This window comes from Moschus berezovskii, chromosome 5, assembly GCF_049115385.1.
Source record: "Moschus berezovskii isolate FMDL1 chromosome 5, NW_MosBer_1.0, whole genome shotgun sequence".
Classification (NCBI taxonomy): domain Eukaryota; kingdom Metazoa; phylum Chordata; class Mammalia; order Artiodactyla; family Moschidae; genus Moschus; species Moschus berezovskii.
Window position 1 is genome coordinate 75,702,697 of NC_142464.1, and position 17,020 is coordinate 75,719,716.

General features: G+C 39.8%; 1 protein-coding gene across 1 annotated transcript in view; it reads right to left on the minus strand.

Moving 5' to 3' along the window:
- CORIN (corin, serine peptidase) overlaps positions 1 to 17,020 on the minus strand; it is a 279,559-nt gene that overhangs the window by 150,107 nt on the left and 112,432 nt on the right. Inside the window, 1 exon segment of the mRNA XM_088836324.1 lies at positions 1,020 to 1,201. Coding sequence (XP_088692450.1) covers positions 1,020 to 1,201 — 182 coding nt within the window.

Below are 17,020 nucleotides of genomic sequence, written 5' to 3' on the forward strand. Positions count from 1 at the left end.
CCAATCAAAAAATGGGCAAAATATGTGGACAGACACTTCACAAAAAAGGATATTTAAATAACCAAAACAGCTTGAAAATTCAGCCCCAATCATTAGGAAAATGAAACTTAAAACCACAAAGAAATACCACAACACTACCATCAGAATTGCTCAAGTGAAAACGACTGGCAATACCAAGTGTTGGGGAGAACTTGGAGCAAGTGCAACTTTAATAGCTAGGAGGAATATAATGTCCATAACCACTTTAAAAAACTGTTTTGGTGAACAAATACATAGCCATGTTCCATCAAACACATGTACAAGAATAGTCATAGCATCACCATTCAAAGTAGCTGGAAACAACTCACATGTCTATCAATAGCAGAGTAGAAAAATATATTGCAGTATAAAACATATTATTGTTTAGTCGCTGTCACGTCTGACTGTTTGCAACCCCATGGACTGTAGCCCACCAGGCTCCTCTGTCCATGAGATTTCCTAGGCAAGCATACTAGAGTGGTTTGTCATTTCCTTCTCTCAGGGATCGTCCCAACTCAGGGATTGAACTTGCATCTCCTGCACTGGCAGGCATGGGCAGGTGAATTTTTTACCACTGAGCCACCACAGAAGCCCATAAAATATATTAGAATACCATAAAAAATGAGAATGAATGAACCACAAGAAGATGAATATACAGTGAATCTCTAAAACATAATGTTGAACAAATGGAGTGAGACAAAAAAGGCAGGCATACTGTATGATGGATACCACTGATATCAAGTTCAGAAGTTGGCAAAATTACCTGAAGTGACGGAAGTCTGTATAGAGGTCTCTTTTGGGAGGTTCAGACCACTGGGAGGAAGGTTGGGTTTCTGGGTTGCTGTTACTATTCTATTTCTTGGTCTGGGTGCTGGTTACGTGAGTCTGGTCACTTTGTTAAAATTTATTGTACTGTATGTGTTATTTGTGTATTTACTAGCATGAACTTCAATAAAAATAAAAAAAAACTTTACAAAATGCAACAAAATGCAGACACCTACATTGCTTTTCATTTTCCTGCTGTGGTGAGAAGCAAATCCTGCTGACATTGCTGTTTTCACTTTGGTTTCTAAACTGTGAACATTTGAGGAAATCAGGCCAGGAGGCATTCACCATTCCCAGGACTGACTCACAGCCCTCTTTTGCAGACTCACAGAAGGATCTACAAGGCAGGAGTCCATGACTAGAAGAAAAGAGAAAGATGGAAATTAATGTTTTTACAGACTGTTTCTCAAAATAATAATTAAACTAAAGAAAAGTTGGCCACCCATGCTACAATAATACCTTAATTTATATTTACTATAATCAACAACTTGAATTGTCAACAACAACCTTCAACCCTGTAACAAGCATTTTAGCCACCTCGCTGTCATGATTCTAGAGGGAATGAGCTAGTTCTATAACAGATCATCAAACTCTCTCTTGTAGAAGGATTTATCCAAAATGATTTTTTTTTTGAGATTTCTTGTGTTAAGTAAACCTGTCAACCAAAAAAAAAAAAAGCTCTACTTACTGCCATAAGGAATAAATTAACATGAAAATGAATGTCCCCAAAATGAAAAGGCAGAAGTAGATCACAAAACAGGTTAATCTCATTTCTTTATCAACCCTCTGAGAAATTCAAAGTATCTCTGAAAGACAGACAGAAAGAAAGCTGTTCTTTAACCTACACTATCTCCCTAGAAAAGAAAATATTACACAAACAAATGGCAACTTCGAAACCTTGTACAGTAATTTATCTTTTCATTTCTATGCTATCTTCTGCAAAATAGCAAAACACAAACAACTGTCCACTAGCAGTAAGGTAATGATGCTTTGGAGTTTGTCTTTATTCATCTGACATGCAATCAAACACTGCTGGATCTGAGTCCCTGTGTCTGGGGACTGGGACGCTACAATGTCAAGGTCATGGACTTGTTCTCCCACAGATCCAGGCAACTTTTTCTACTTTGCAGCTATGGACTGCATCTCTCACCCTAGCTGGTCATCTGGCAAAGACATCTCAAATGATTTTTAAGAACACTAGGAAAGAAAATATACATGTCAGTCAAAGCAAAACACACACTTCAAAAATGTAGGGTCAATAAGAAATTTCAGAATCATACAGCACCAGATCTGTAAGAAATCTTAATCAACACCTCATTCAAATCCTTCATTTGAGGGAAGTCTAGGGAGATTCTGAGACACACAGCTTCGTAGCAGATGAAGTGGGAAAAGAATGCAGATTTTTAACATTCAACCCATGCCCTATCTACTATCCGATATCATTTATTCTCACATAAGGACCTAATAATTAGGCTTTAAGAACTTCTTGACCCAACAAACACATTTATAATTCCCCACTCATTCATCTACAGATCACTGGAACATAAAGGGATGTGCCAGCCACTGAGTTAAAACAGAAAGGATCAAGTCTATGAAAGGATCTTGAGAGTGAGACCTTGTTATATATAAAAATGTAGGAAAAGAGTACTCAACAATTACATTTAGATACAAACACTTTTGTCCTTCTCAGAAACTTGTCTTAAAATTAAGTAACTTTAGAATCCTAATATTCACATAACTATATTAACATGTATCCAAATTTGTTAGTGAAGATGTGAAAAGAAGTTTTGCATTTGAAAGAATTAGCTTTAGACATAAAATATGAATTAGTCCAAGCAAGTATCTCAGTGGAAAGGAGACACCTGATTGCCATTCAAGAAATAAATTAGATATTCACAGAACTGAAAATTCTGCTTAAATAACATTTTTGAACAGATTTTCTTTCCTAGATCTTATCCCAGAGACCTTACATATTTTCTCAGATAAAACCAAGAAACGTGGTTGAGGAATGTGGGGAACATGGTTGAGGAATGTGGGGAACACAGAATTCCTATGCAATTGCTTCTACTTTGCTAGGTTCTAAGTGCTACACAATAAATTGGAAAATTCTGAAAGAGATGGTAATACCAGACCACCTGACCTGCCTCTTGAGAAACCTGTATGCAGGTCAGGAAGCAACAGTCAGAACTGGACATGGAACAACAGACTGGTTCCAAATAGGAAAAGGAGTACATCAAGGCTGTATATTGTCACCTTGCTTATTTAACTTATATGCAGAGTACATCATGAGGAACGCTGGGCTGGAAGAAGCACAAGCTGGAATCAAGATTGCTGGGAGAAATATCAGTAACCTCAGATATGCAGATGACACCACCCTTATGGCAGAAAGTGAAGAGGAACTCAAAAGCCTCTTGATGAAAGTGAAAGAGGAGAGTGAAAAGATTGGCTTGAAGCTCAACATTCAGAAAACAAAGATCATGGCATCTGGTCCCATCACTTCATGGGAAATAGATGGAAAAACAGTGGAAACAGTGTCAGACTTTATTTTTTTGGGCTCCAAAATCACTGCAGATGCTGATTGCAGCCATGAAATTAAAAGACGCTTGCTCCTTGGAAGGAAAGTTATGACCAACCTAGATAGTATATTAAAAAGCAGAGACATTACTTTGCCAGCTAAGGTCCGTCTAGTCAAGGCTATGGTTTTTCCCGTGGTCATGTATGGATGTGAGAGTTGGACTGTGAAGAAAGCTGACTGCCGAAGAATTGATGCTTTTGAACTGTGGTGCTGGAGAAGACTCTTGAGAGTCCCTTGTACTGCAAGGAGATCCAACCAGTCCATTCTAGAGGAGATCAGTCCTGCGTGTTCATTGGAAGGACTGATGCTAAAGCTGAAACTCCAATACTTTGGCCACCTCATGAGTCGAGTTGACTCACTGGAAAAGACTCTGATGCTGGGAAGGATTGGGGGCGGGAGGAGAAGGGGACGACAGAGAATGAGATGGCTGGATGGCATCACTGACTCGATGGACATGAGTTTGAGTGAACTCCGGGAGTTGTTGATGGACAGGGAGGCCTGGCGTGCTGTGATTCATGGGGTTGCAAAGAGTCGGACATGACTGAGCGACTGAACTAACTGAACTGAACTGAAGTGCTACACACACATTAACTCATTTCTCACTACAGTACTACACCAGCGATACCATTACTGTCATCTCTACTACACAAATAAAGAAACTGAAGCACAGAAAATATATGAGATTCTTCCAAGATCACTGAGTTAGTGAGTGTCCCAGCCAGCATTCAAACCCAGGCCAACCTATTCAAGGACTATTAACACATGAGTCCTTACTTTAGAAATGTATAAAGCATAACTCAAGGTTAATTCAAAACCTGGTATGCACTTTCCCAGTGAACCAACCATATACACAGTGGTTGGGTTCTCCCTTCACTCTACAAGCTTCTATTTAACCTCCAATCAATCAGTATTTGCCAAAAGGGCTGAGAAACACTAGGAAAGGATGAAGGTTTTTCTTTCTTTCCCAAGTGTAAGAGCCCACAATAAAGCTACACAACAAGCTTGGCTTGGTTTCAGCATTCTTCCTTTGCTTCCTAGTCCTTGACCTGTGTCCCAGTGTCCTGACACCATCCTGCCCACCCCACTCCAGCACCCTAGCTGCAAAGCCACCTCCACCAGAGCATCATTGTTTTAGTCACTCAGTTGTGTCTGACTTTGTGACCCCAAGGACTGTAGCCCAACAGGCTGCTCTGCCCATGGGATTCTACAGGCAAGAAAACTGGAATGGGTTGCCATTTTCTCCTCCAGGGGATCTTCCCAACTCAGGAATCAATGTCGTGTCTCCTGCTTGGCAGGCGGATTCTTTACCACTAGCACCACCTGGGAAGCCATGCTTTTTGCTAAACATTTTTCCCCTTCCTACCATCAAAGCTACATTCCCCCAAGTGAGCTGATTGAAATGAGACTTTCAAAGAAGTTTTAAAAAGATGAAAATGACACAGAATAGTACATAATAATAGATGGACACTTCACCCCCCAGAGGTTTTTGGCATCATTAGAAGATTGCTTGCTCAACCAAAGGAATCTCTGATGGAATTCCAGGTGCCACTTACAGAGGGAAAAGTCATCCCACATTGTCAGGTGGGGAAGATCACTGCGAGGCTGAGTAGCACTTGGGGCCCAACTCTCCCAGGTGTTTCTTGGACCTTTCCTCATTTCTGAGCCCACATATTCTTTGATCGCTCCACATCTCCGTTCAGAACCTTCTATGGTAAGGGCGATGAAGGTTCACACAGGGGTCCAGCAGACCATTTTCACTCTAAAGCTGAGTCTTTAACTCAGAAGCTCACATCTTGTCATTGACCCTCACCTGAGTTATTTTCTGCAGAAAAGCACAAGCTATCCCTCTGAACTTTTCACGCTGGCCACTCCTCACTGTCTGATCTTTGGCCAACAGTTCATTCACACAAGACTCAGTTTCATCATTTGAAAAGTGAGGGGTTTGGAAGAGCTGATTTTTCATAGTCCTTTTACCACTGACATTTTGTGAATCAAAATTCACTCCTTAACACAATGCTTCTCAGAGGAGTGGTGATAATCCCACCAGCTTTGCTAAATTTCAAAAGGTAACAGATATTTTTTTTTTTCTCTCGAGACTTGATCTGGGAATATATAGAGACATTAAAATACCATTAGGCCTTCCATTCTAAAAATAGGGCCTAAGAAAAATGTCTAGAGTGTTTCCAAATAGCTCTCTTAAGAGGTGTAACCAACCGAGACCCGTAGGCTTTAAACTGCCAGATGAGGACATGTGAAATAGTGATGGGGTATTAATAACTAGCAGCCCTTTCGAACACTGAGCAAAATGAGGAGCCATTTGTTCTTGCTTTGCATGAAATTCAAGTGCCTACAAGGGGTTGAAGCATTTTGCTTTTCATCACATGGAACAGTGTGTTGAGACAAACCACACTATTTTGGAATGTAAGTGCTGATATCCAAGCAACAAGCAGACTGACATCTGAAAACAGTGCTCAGAACAGGGAAGGAGTCAGATTTGGCTATCAGGATACTATTTTAGAAAAGGTGATTATTTTAAACGGACATTTGAAGGGTATTTGGTGTTGTGCAAAATCCCCTTAAAACATTTCAACTAAAGCTTAAGCAGAAAATTCTTACCTCTGTAATTTTGTTGAAACAAATACATACAAATATAAATACTTCTACTATACACTAATAATGAGGTTTTTAGGGGATTTTCATTAGGAATGCTATTCAAATTATCTCTCTGTTAATACAAAAAATTATAATTTTAGCTATACAACTTTAAGCAAATTTATCTACTAAATTTCCTGTATTTACAAAAATATATATATATTTTTTCTTTACTGTACCCTTTGACCAACATCTCCCCATTTCCCCACCCACAAATTTACAGATTTTTATCTGCAAAAATAGCTCTGATAAAGACATAAAGTTAAAATTATGGAATAAGCTATAGCCACATTGTAGGCTTATATAATAGCTAAAGGATTTTTAGGTTTTATAAATCACTTTTTTCTAACTTTTTAGGGTTTTTTTTGAAATATGGCTCATGTACAATATTATATAGGTTACAGGTGTACAATAGAGATTCACAACTTTTAAAGGTTATACTTGATTTATGGGCTTCCCTGGTGACTCAGATGGTGAAGAACCTGCCTGCAATGCAGGAGACCTGGGTCCAGTCCCTGGGTTTGGAATACCCCCTGGAGGAGGGCACTCCAGTATTCTTCCCTGGAGAATCCCCATGGACAGAGGAGCCTGGCAGGCTACAGTCCATGGGGTCGCAAAGAGTTGGACATGACTGAGCAACTAAGCACATGGCACTTGATTTACAGCTATAAAATATTTGCTATATTCCCCACGTTGTACAATATATTCCTGTAACTAATTTTATCTAATATTTAACTTTTTACTTTAAACTTCTTTTAGAGACTTACAGAAAAGTTTTAAAAATAACATAGGAAGTTTCCATATGGCCTTTATCCAGGCTCCCCCAAAGTAAACACCTTATACAACTACAGTACTATTATCAGTTCAGTTCAGTTCAGTTCAGTCGCTCAGTCGTGTCCGACTCTCCGCGACCCCATGAATCACAGTACTATTATCAGAACCAAGAAATTAACACTGTACAATATCTTTACCTAAAGTAAAGACCCCACTCAAATATCACCAAAATCTTCATTTAGGATCTCACATGGCATTTCATTGTCAGTTTTTGTTTCTGACAAATAAACTAACCTTTGAGTATATCAGAAAAGCTCAGGATTTAAAACTCTTTTCCCATGGGGGAGGAGCAGTTTTTGTGAAAGGCTGACTTTAAGATGGTCCCCGATGATCCCTACCTCATGCTATTTATGCCCTGTATAATCCCTCCCCTTGAGTGTGAGCTGGCTAGTGACCTACTTACAATCAGTAGGAGGTAATGGGATGTCACTTGCATCATTAGGGTACATAGGACTGTGACTTCTATCTTTCTAGCAGACTCTCTTCCTCACTGGTTCTGTTAAAGCAAGTTGCCATATTGGGTGGGCTTACTGGCAAGGACTTGAGGTTGTCCTCTGGCCAACAGACAGCCAGGAACTGAGACCCTCCACCCTTAACGAACTGAAATTCTTCCAACAATCACATGAACCTGGAAGTGGATCCTTTCCTACGCAAGCCATCAGACAAGACCCAAGCCCTGTCCAGTACCATGACTGTACCCATATGACACATCCTGAGACAAAGGACCTAAGGCACTTCCAGGTTCCAAATCACAGAATCTGTTAGATAATAGATGTGTGCTGTTTTAAGCTGCCAAGTCTATGGTAATCTGCTATGCAGCAATAGGTAACTAAAATATTTCTCTTTGATATATCACTTGGTAAGAGGCATGCTATTGAGTTAGATGTATTATTCACTGATAAGATTTACACAATCTTTTTTTTTTTATTCCTAAATTTGTCTTTGGTAAGCCAAAACAAGTTGTTCAGTGAACAGCACTCATAAGGTCATAGTCATAGGGAGCATCCAGAGCTGCAGACTTTAGTTATGAAGACAATGTTAGTGATGGATGGTCTTGCAAGAAAATATATTCCTATTTCCTCCTTTTAATTATGAGAAAATTAAAACCTAAAAAGATCTCATATCCAGTGCTATGACACCAGCCCAGTGCTCCAGAATGTCTCACCTAGCTGAGCTCATCTCATAAACATGAGTCCACAGATAACACAGGGGTATAAACTCACAAATCACACAGGAGCATGAATTCATCAGCACTGCCAGAAAACACAAATAACAACAGATGGCTCTTTCTCTCTGTGATGGACCAATGGCACCAGCTTCCTACGTCCAGATCTCTAGTGGCCTCAAGCAATCTCATGAGATGTATGGCCTAGGTGGGGCATAATGGGAGCAGGAAAGAGGTTCCCTTGCTTCCCACCTTCACTAGGCATGGGCATGGAAAACCATGCTGGTAAACGTTTATGGGTGTCACTGTCTCACACCAGAAGAGAGATCATGGGAGAAGTCAAGGTATTTTTTGGTCACATTAGTCTGAAATTCTTAAAAATCCAGGACTGTGTCTGTCTTATTTCTCATTTGCAATAATCATAGTTCCAGCATGAAAGAAACAGCTTGCTCAAGTAGGGTCACCACAGAGCATTTAATGAAAGCCCCATTTACAAACACGCTGGAAAGGTTTCAAAAAACCAACTAGGGGTGGGGCAGCCTGTGGGGACAGGTTGCTGCTGGCATCCCAGATTCAAGGGAAAAGGTGAAGAAGCAATTACTGGAACTCAGAGAGAGCTGTGTGCAGAAGGAGCCACAACTTGTGTGCATGATAGGAGCCACAACCTCTCACAGTGAGGCAGGCAATTCCAAACTGTGTAACCAGGTAAAGAAGAAACGAGGGGATCAGGACTGCCTCTCTGAGCCACTAGAAGCTAGAAAGCAGACTTACTGTTAAAACTAACCTGTGGGGAAGAGCGGGCTGGAGGAGGGTGGGAAGTGGATAAAGAGAAATACAGGAGAAAGAGCCAGCACACGGCTGCATGCCTCACACCAAGCAGAAGCTCAACAAATACCTCTCAGGGGACAAAACTAGTGCTGTGTGAAGAGACTGTCCAACTATTATTAGCTTGAAATCTAGGAGGAATCTTTACACCACAGAAATCAGCAAATGCTACAAATAATAGTTTTGTTTTTCAGGGAGCCAATTTACCAGCATAGCACTGGATGACAGCATAAATCACATCATCTCCTCCAGAAAGAAAGCTGCTTTTATCTCCACTGAAAGGAAAATTATGGTCATGCACTTGTTGAACCAGAGGAAGACATTATGTCAACAACACCCTGCTACCTCCAACCACCACCATAGCCACGAGTCTTCCTTTGAGATAAATTACTTTCTTGGTCCCCAAGCCTACAAACCTTTGCTTCACCCTCACCATTCATATGCAATTAATTACTAAGTGTCGCTAATTTTACTTCCCCAACATTCCTCACATCCATTTTTTGTTCTCATAAAATTAAGCTAGCTGTAGTTCCCCTAATACTAAATGGCATCACCGACTCGATGGACATGAGTTTGAGTGAACTCCGGGAGTTGGTGATGGACAGGGAGACCTGGCGTGCTGTGATTCATGGGGTCGCAAAGAGTCGGACACGACAGAGCGACTGAACTGAACTGAACTGAATACAAAATAGATTTAGGCTGCTCTCTTTTTCCACCTTGTCCACATGGCAAACTTCTGTTTATCCTCCAAAACATAATTCAGCTATTACTTCCTCCCTTAGAGCAGCCTTCCCTAATACTGCCTAATGGAAAGAGACCCTCTGTGTTGTCCCCATAATACACACCTTTTTAAACTGATCACATTGGACATTAATGGAATTGTTTTCATGTCTGGTCCCTTATTATAAGGCTGAGTCCCTTGAAGGCAAAACTGTGTTTTATTCATCAAAGTATCCTCAGCATCAAACAATGCACCTAGCACATTGTAGGTGCCACTAAATGCTTGCTAAAGGAATATATTAATAACTTTCCTAACATCCTTGTTGAAAAAACTGTCAGAAGCTAAAACGGAGCTCCCAAGCTCTACACATGCCTGGCAAGACCCTCCAACTCTCCATTATATCTACCCCCCAACACTTGCATCCTTGCCAACAGTATCTGCTTGCAGGATTGATTCCATCATGCCATCTTTCTCATTTGGGCAGATATCACAGGATTCAGGATATCTGGCTCTCCTCACTTCCTGGATTCCCATATCTTCATGGATTCTGGGTTTCCACATCTTTTTCTCAGTGAGATTTTCCTGAATGACACTTCACTTAAAATCTAACCCCTTGCCATCATACCCACACTCTCCAAAGCTCTCCACTTCTTTTTTTATTTTTTCCATTGCATTTATAATAGTATATCTATACCTGACATAATATTATTAAAAAAAATTTTTTTAATCTATTTACTTGCTCATTGATGATCTTCCTCCAATATAATATGTGGTTCATGAAGTCAAGGATCTTGTCTATTTTGTTTGCTGCCATATACAGTATACAGCAAGCACTCCGAAAATATTTGTTTGCAAAGTAAAAGAACTACATGCAGAGAATAATTTGGTGGCCTCTTGGAACAAAGCTGTCAGTAGCAAAGTTGGGAGCAGAATCACCACTACCCAACTCCCAACTTAATGGTTTGTACAAAAGCTCGCTCTCTTCTTGTTCACGTTTCCTCCTTGCCCGCTGCCCCCAAATTCTATGTGGTTGAATCTTGAAATAATTCCCATGTAAGGGCAAATGGCAGTAAAACTGCTATGGATGAAAAGAAAGTGAAGTCACTCAGTTGTGTCCAACACTTTGCGACCCCATGGACTGTAGCCCATGTAGCTCCTCCATCCATGGGATTTTCCAGGCAAGAATACTGGAGTGGGTTGCCATTTCCTTCTCCAGGGGATGTGTCTTGCTTATATATCAATAGTAAAATGTCACCCTTAAAATAGAGAACCTGAGGAAATGCCCACAGATAAATACAGCTCGAATTAAGACAAGTGTGAATAATGTAAAACCACACAAACACCCCTAAAAGAGAATATAAAATTCCATAACCTTCTACACAGCACTATCCTGATTCTCATTAATACTTGACATACTTACCAGGGCCCATGGGATAGAGAATTAACAAGTCACAAAAGAAATTTGCAATTGTTCAATTATTTTTTGCAGCTGTTTTGATTTTTTTGCACATCATGAGGTGATGCCTGATATAGGGATTTTTGAATGCAGTGAATCACTGGCACTAAATCTAAATTATAGTCACATCCATATAATTCCCATGAATTATTGAGGACAAAAGTAAACAAACTACTCCACTGAGTCTGATGAAATATGTGTGTTTGAGACTTTGTCAGCAATTTGACAAGGCATTTTCAGGGAGATCTGAGCTCCTGTGTCCTGATTCAACAGCTTTGTGTCTTTGTAAAATAAAAATAACATGAGTTATCTGACTATTATCCACACTGTGAGCCATTCTGGCACATAAAATGGAACCTTACATATCATTTGATGTTTTATATGTAATAACATTAAGCAGACTCAATCACTCATGTTGCCTGAGGTTGAGAAGTGAACTGTAATACAATTGACCACCTAAACACCCAGGTAGACAGCACAGCTGTAGCCGAAAAGACTACTGCTTCCTAGTTAGCAGATAAAATCAGATAAACCACTTATTTCCAGTGGCAGATGACTTTCTGAATTTTTACTTGGTATTAGCAACAAAGCCTCTTTTTCTTTGACTCCGTTGCGTTCCGTTCAGTCACTCAGTCGTGTCCGACTCTTTGTGACCCCATGAATCACAGCACGCCAGGCCTCCCTGTCCATCACCAATTCCTGGAGTTCACCCAAACTCATGTCCATCGAGTCAGTGATGCCATCCAGCCATCTCATTCTCTGTCGTCGCCTTCTCCTCCCGCCCCCAACCTTTCCCAGCATCAGAGTCTTTTCCAGTGAGTCAACTCATCGCATGAGGTGGCCAAAGTATTGGAGTTTCAGCTTTAGCATCAGTCCTTCCAATGAACACCCAGGATTGATCTCCTTTAGAATGGACTTCTTTGACTACTGACCCATAAAAATTCAATCATGAAAAAATTTTATTTCTGTCATGTCTCCATTTATTCTCAAATGTGACACAATTAGAGTTCTTGGGACATAGACAAAAATCTCTAATAAACAAATTAGCAGTAAAAAAAGTAATTAAGTTTATGCAGACTACCTAATTCATGAATTCTTCAAAAATTGTTTTAACCATATTTTTCGATTGGCTTTTAAGATTATTTCAGGGTTGCATTTCCATAGGCAAGTGGCACATGCTATCTTACAAAATCATGTCTTTAAGAATACAGTAAGCCTTCTAAAATTACATGATAAACAAACAAATCTGGTACTTTTTTACTAAAAGGTTAGCAGTAGAAATCAAAGTCAACAATGCTGTAGTAATTTAATGTCGTGCAGTAGTAGCAATTTTGATATAAGTTGGATAGTGGAGAAGAGGTTTTGTAATTCTAGCATAGCAAATATTTTTGAAAACTCATTCCTATATCAACTTTGGTGCCTATCTCGATTATTCAGCCATCTTGGTGATTTGGCTGTCTTTATTAAATGGATAGAGTTAAAACAGGAAAACTTTATCTGTGTATTTGAAATGACAGGAAACTTTTACTGTAACTTTAAATAATGGGGCTAGAGTATCGACTCATTATTCTAGGGAACTCTGCTACTTCTAAAAAGGAAACCTAGGACACTGATAAAAAATGAATCAATTGTGTCTTCCAAAAACAGAAAATTTAAATACCTCTTGTTTCTGTCAACACTTTTGTTTCTCCTCTAGAGTGGTTGAAACAAAATATGCCTAGAACTTTTATTTAGCTACCAAGATTTTAGCAAAACCAAAAGCTTAAAAGATGAACACAAGGTGAGAAGACGATAGCAACACAGAATTCCAATCGCGATTTTAGAAGAAAACATAAAATTCAGGGCGAAAAGCAGGCAGGTCTTAACACAACATTGACTGGGAGATGTTTGCAGAAACTAATTTCTATGGCCAGTGACTTTTTACATAAGTGGATATTGAAACATCTTTGGTCATAACATTCAGGTAACGAAAGATATATTAATATATCTCCTGTCAATAAGTTAAATACCTAGAGTCACAAGTTCTACTTTCTACCATAAACCTTTCAACTCTGAGCAAGAGCCAAGCCAATCAAGACACAGAGGTGTTTCCAGCAGATAATTTAACATCTCCCCAAGGTGATATACTGTAAGTATTTTTTTTTACCATTTATTTAGGGGAGAACCTGACAGTTGCAACAGAGAGAAAGAGGGCTTTGGCTAGCAGGGTTCCAATTAACAAGCCCCACTGGGCAAAAGAGAAGTCCTGCAGGTAACTCAGCTCATCCTTTCTAAAGACAGTTAAGTGACCATTTGTGGCTACTGGATCCATTGGATGTCAACACAACCCCCAAAAGGCCCCCCAACTGAATTGTCTATTATTCCCAAAGCAAATATAAAAGTGTCCCTGAAAAAAGTCATGGTAAATTTAATTTTTTTCATCTTTTTTCATAGGTTTCTAGAGTTCCTGAATGAGAACCATGAGCCACTGTTGAACCTGCCCCTTCATCCACAAGAAGCTAATTGACCATGAGATGCGAGAGTCTGTCACAGTGACTGCACTAAGTCCTCATCAGTTGGTTGAAATACCTCTAATAATAACAACTCACCATTTCTTGAGACAACATTTCCATCTATATACAACTTTAATAGGACTTCCCTGCTGGCTCAGATGGTAAAGAATCTGCCTGCAATGTGGGAGACTTGGGTTCAGTCCCTGAGTTGGGAAAAATCCCCTGGAGAAGGGAATGGCTACACACTCTGGTATTCTTATCTGGAGAATCCCATGGACAGAGGAGACTGGCGGGCCGCAGTCCATAAGGTCGCAAAGAGTTGGACATGACTGAGCGACTAACACAATGACAGGACAACTTTAGTATTCATGAAGTTCTTAGTTAAGTTAGACTTTACTTCTTTATGACTTTCAGTTACTGGTTTTCTCTTTGCCCTGTGGAAGTATAGAGAAAAACTGCTCTTCTGGACGTGGCCCAGGAGCATTTGAGAGTGGCTGTGGTGCACACTCAGGGCCCTCATACCACCAGGTGCCCCAACTATTCTTCATATGAACAGATTCTGAATCACTATTCCGGTCATTTTTCTCTAGACATACTTATCATTGTTTTGTTTCTGCTCTATAAATGAACCTTAAGGCTAAGATTTTCAACTAGAGTTGACCTAAAGTCTTTTTTAACTGATGCATATGAGTCAACATTAAAAGAAAAGCACTGAACCACCAAACCAACCCTCAGGTATAATCTAGTGTTTCCTGATCTATTAGATCCAGGATTCTGAGAGCAATGAAGAAGTGCAAGTTAATGTATTTTAGCTAATTGTTCTGCCAACTGAAGCTCACTCAGAAGGAAACTAAATCATCTTTGGGAATACCATACAACTCAATCTAAAACTATAAGTATTTAACGTATATAGAATGATTTAGGCACGGATTTTCAGGAATATATTAATTATAAAAAGCGATCCCCAACTACTGTCAAAGTACTTTGAACTCCCATTGACCTAGACATTTAGCAGAGCTCCCTAATGGAAGAGTTTATTTATTGATACATTCATTCCAGCAAATATTTATTGAGTGCCCACTATAAGCTAGGCACTGCTCTGAACATTGGCTATAAACAACGTAGAAAGTCATAAATTCTCTGCCACTATGGAGCTTATAAAGTTAGAGGACATACAGACAAGCAAAAAGGGACACAGCCAGGCTGCGGTGAAAGACAATAGAACCACCAAGGTGATGAGAGAAGATTTCTCTGTGGAGATGTCTTTTGAGCAGAGGACATAAAGGATATAGATCCAACCAGATGAAGGGAGAAGGACGTGCAAAGGAAGTTGGGAAAAGTTGTCATTTTTAAGAAAGGTCACGTAGCCGTGGTAGGGTTGATGACACCAGAGAAGCAAGAAAGTCTTCAAAAGCCACGGCAGGAAGTTGAGCTTGTAATCTAAGTCTAAGGGAAAACCTTTGAAAGGGTAGAGGCAGGGGAATGATATCATCCAATTTGTGTTTTATTTTTTCCCCTTTCAGTCTTATTTAGACACAAGTGACATACAGCATTATATAACTTTAGAATATACAGCTAATGATTACCACAATAGACTTAGCAAATACCCATCATCTCATACAGATATAAAATTAAATAAATAGAAATAAATTTCTTGTGATGAGAACTCAAAGGATTTACTCTTTTAACAACTTCTATGTAACATACAATAGTGCTAATTGTGTTTTTAAATCGTCACTTTGGCAGCTAAGAGGAAAATGAATTAGAAGATGAAAAGAATGAGAAAGATATGCAAATTTTGTATCTCTGAAGCAGGTGAAGAAGTTTATACCCTCCCAGAAACTCACATACCATCTTTGACTACCACATCAATAATAGTACTATTTATAGTTAAAAATAATAATTTACTTATTATTTAATAATACTACTGCTTATGGAGAACTTACTGTGTGCTAGAGTATACAGAGCATATATGAGCACTGTGTATAAATCATTATTTTTGATACACACAAACAAACCCTTGTTGTTCAGTCACCCAATCATGTCCGACTCCTTGTGATCCCATGGACTGCAGCACACCAGGTCTCTCTGTCCCTCACCACCTCCCAAAGTTTGCCCAAGTTCATGTCCATTGCATCAGTGATGCCATACAGTCATCTCATCCTCTGATGCCCTCGTCTCCTTCTGCCATCAACCTTTCCCTGCATCAGGGACTTTTCCAATGAGTTGTCCATTCGCATCAAATGACCAAAATACTGAAGCTTCAGCATCAGTCCTTCCAATGAGTATTCGGGGTTGATTTCCCTTAAGATTGACTGGTTTGATCTCCTTGCTGTCCAAGGGACTCTCAGGAGTCTTCTCCAGCACCACAGTTCAAAGGCACCAACTCTCCAGCTCTTTGCCTTCTTTACAGTTCAGCTCTCACAACCACATGTAACCACTGGGAAGACCATTGCTTTGACTACATGGACCTTTGTTGGCAGAGTAATGTCTCTACTTTTCAACACACTGCCTATGTTGGTCATAGCTTTCCTGTCAAGAAGCAACTGTCTTCTAATTTCATGGCAGTCAGCATCTGCAGTGATTTTAGAGCCTAGGAAGACGAAATCTGTCACTACTTCCACCTTTCCACTTCTATTTGCCATTAAGTAATGGGGCCAGAGGCCATGATCTTAGTTTTTTAATATTTATTTTTAAGTTGACTTTTTCACTCTCCTCCTTCACCCTCATCAAGAAGCTCTTTAGTTCCTCTTCACTTTCTGCCATTAGGGTGGTATCATCCACATATCTGAGGTTGTTGATGTTTTTGCCGCCAGTCTTGATTCCAGCTTGTAACTCATCCAGCCCAGCACTTCTCATGGTGTGCTCAGTGTATAGATTAAACAAACAGGTTGACAGCAGACAGCCCTGCCGTACTCCTTTCTCAATCTTGAACCAATCAGTTGTTCCATACAGTGTTCTGACTATTGCTTCTTGACCCACATACAAGTTTCTCAGGAGACAGATGATCTGGTATTCCCATCTCCTTAAGAGCTTTCCAGAGTTTATTATGATCCATACAGTCAAAGGCTTTGGCATAGTAGATGAAACAGAGGTAGATATGTCTCTGGAATTCCCTAGCTTTCTCTGTGATCCAGTGAATGTTCAAAATTTGATTTCTGGTTCCTCTTCCTTTTCTAAACCCAGCTTGGATCTGAAAGTTTTTGGTTCACATAATGCTGAAGCCTAGCACACAAGATTTTAAGGATGACCTTACTAACAAGGGAGATGTGTGAAACTGTCCAATGCTTAGCACATTCTTTAGTGCTACCCTTCTTGGGAATCAGGATGAGGATTGATCTTTTCAAGTCCTGTGGCCACTGCTGAGTCTTCCTGATTTGCTGACCTGATGAATGCCATGCAACTGAGAAGTGGGAATTATCACTTTCAGTAAACAGAAGAGGAAACTGAATGTCAG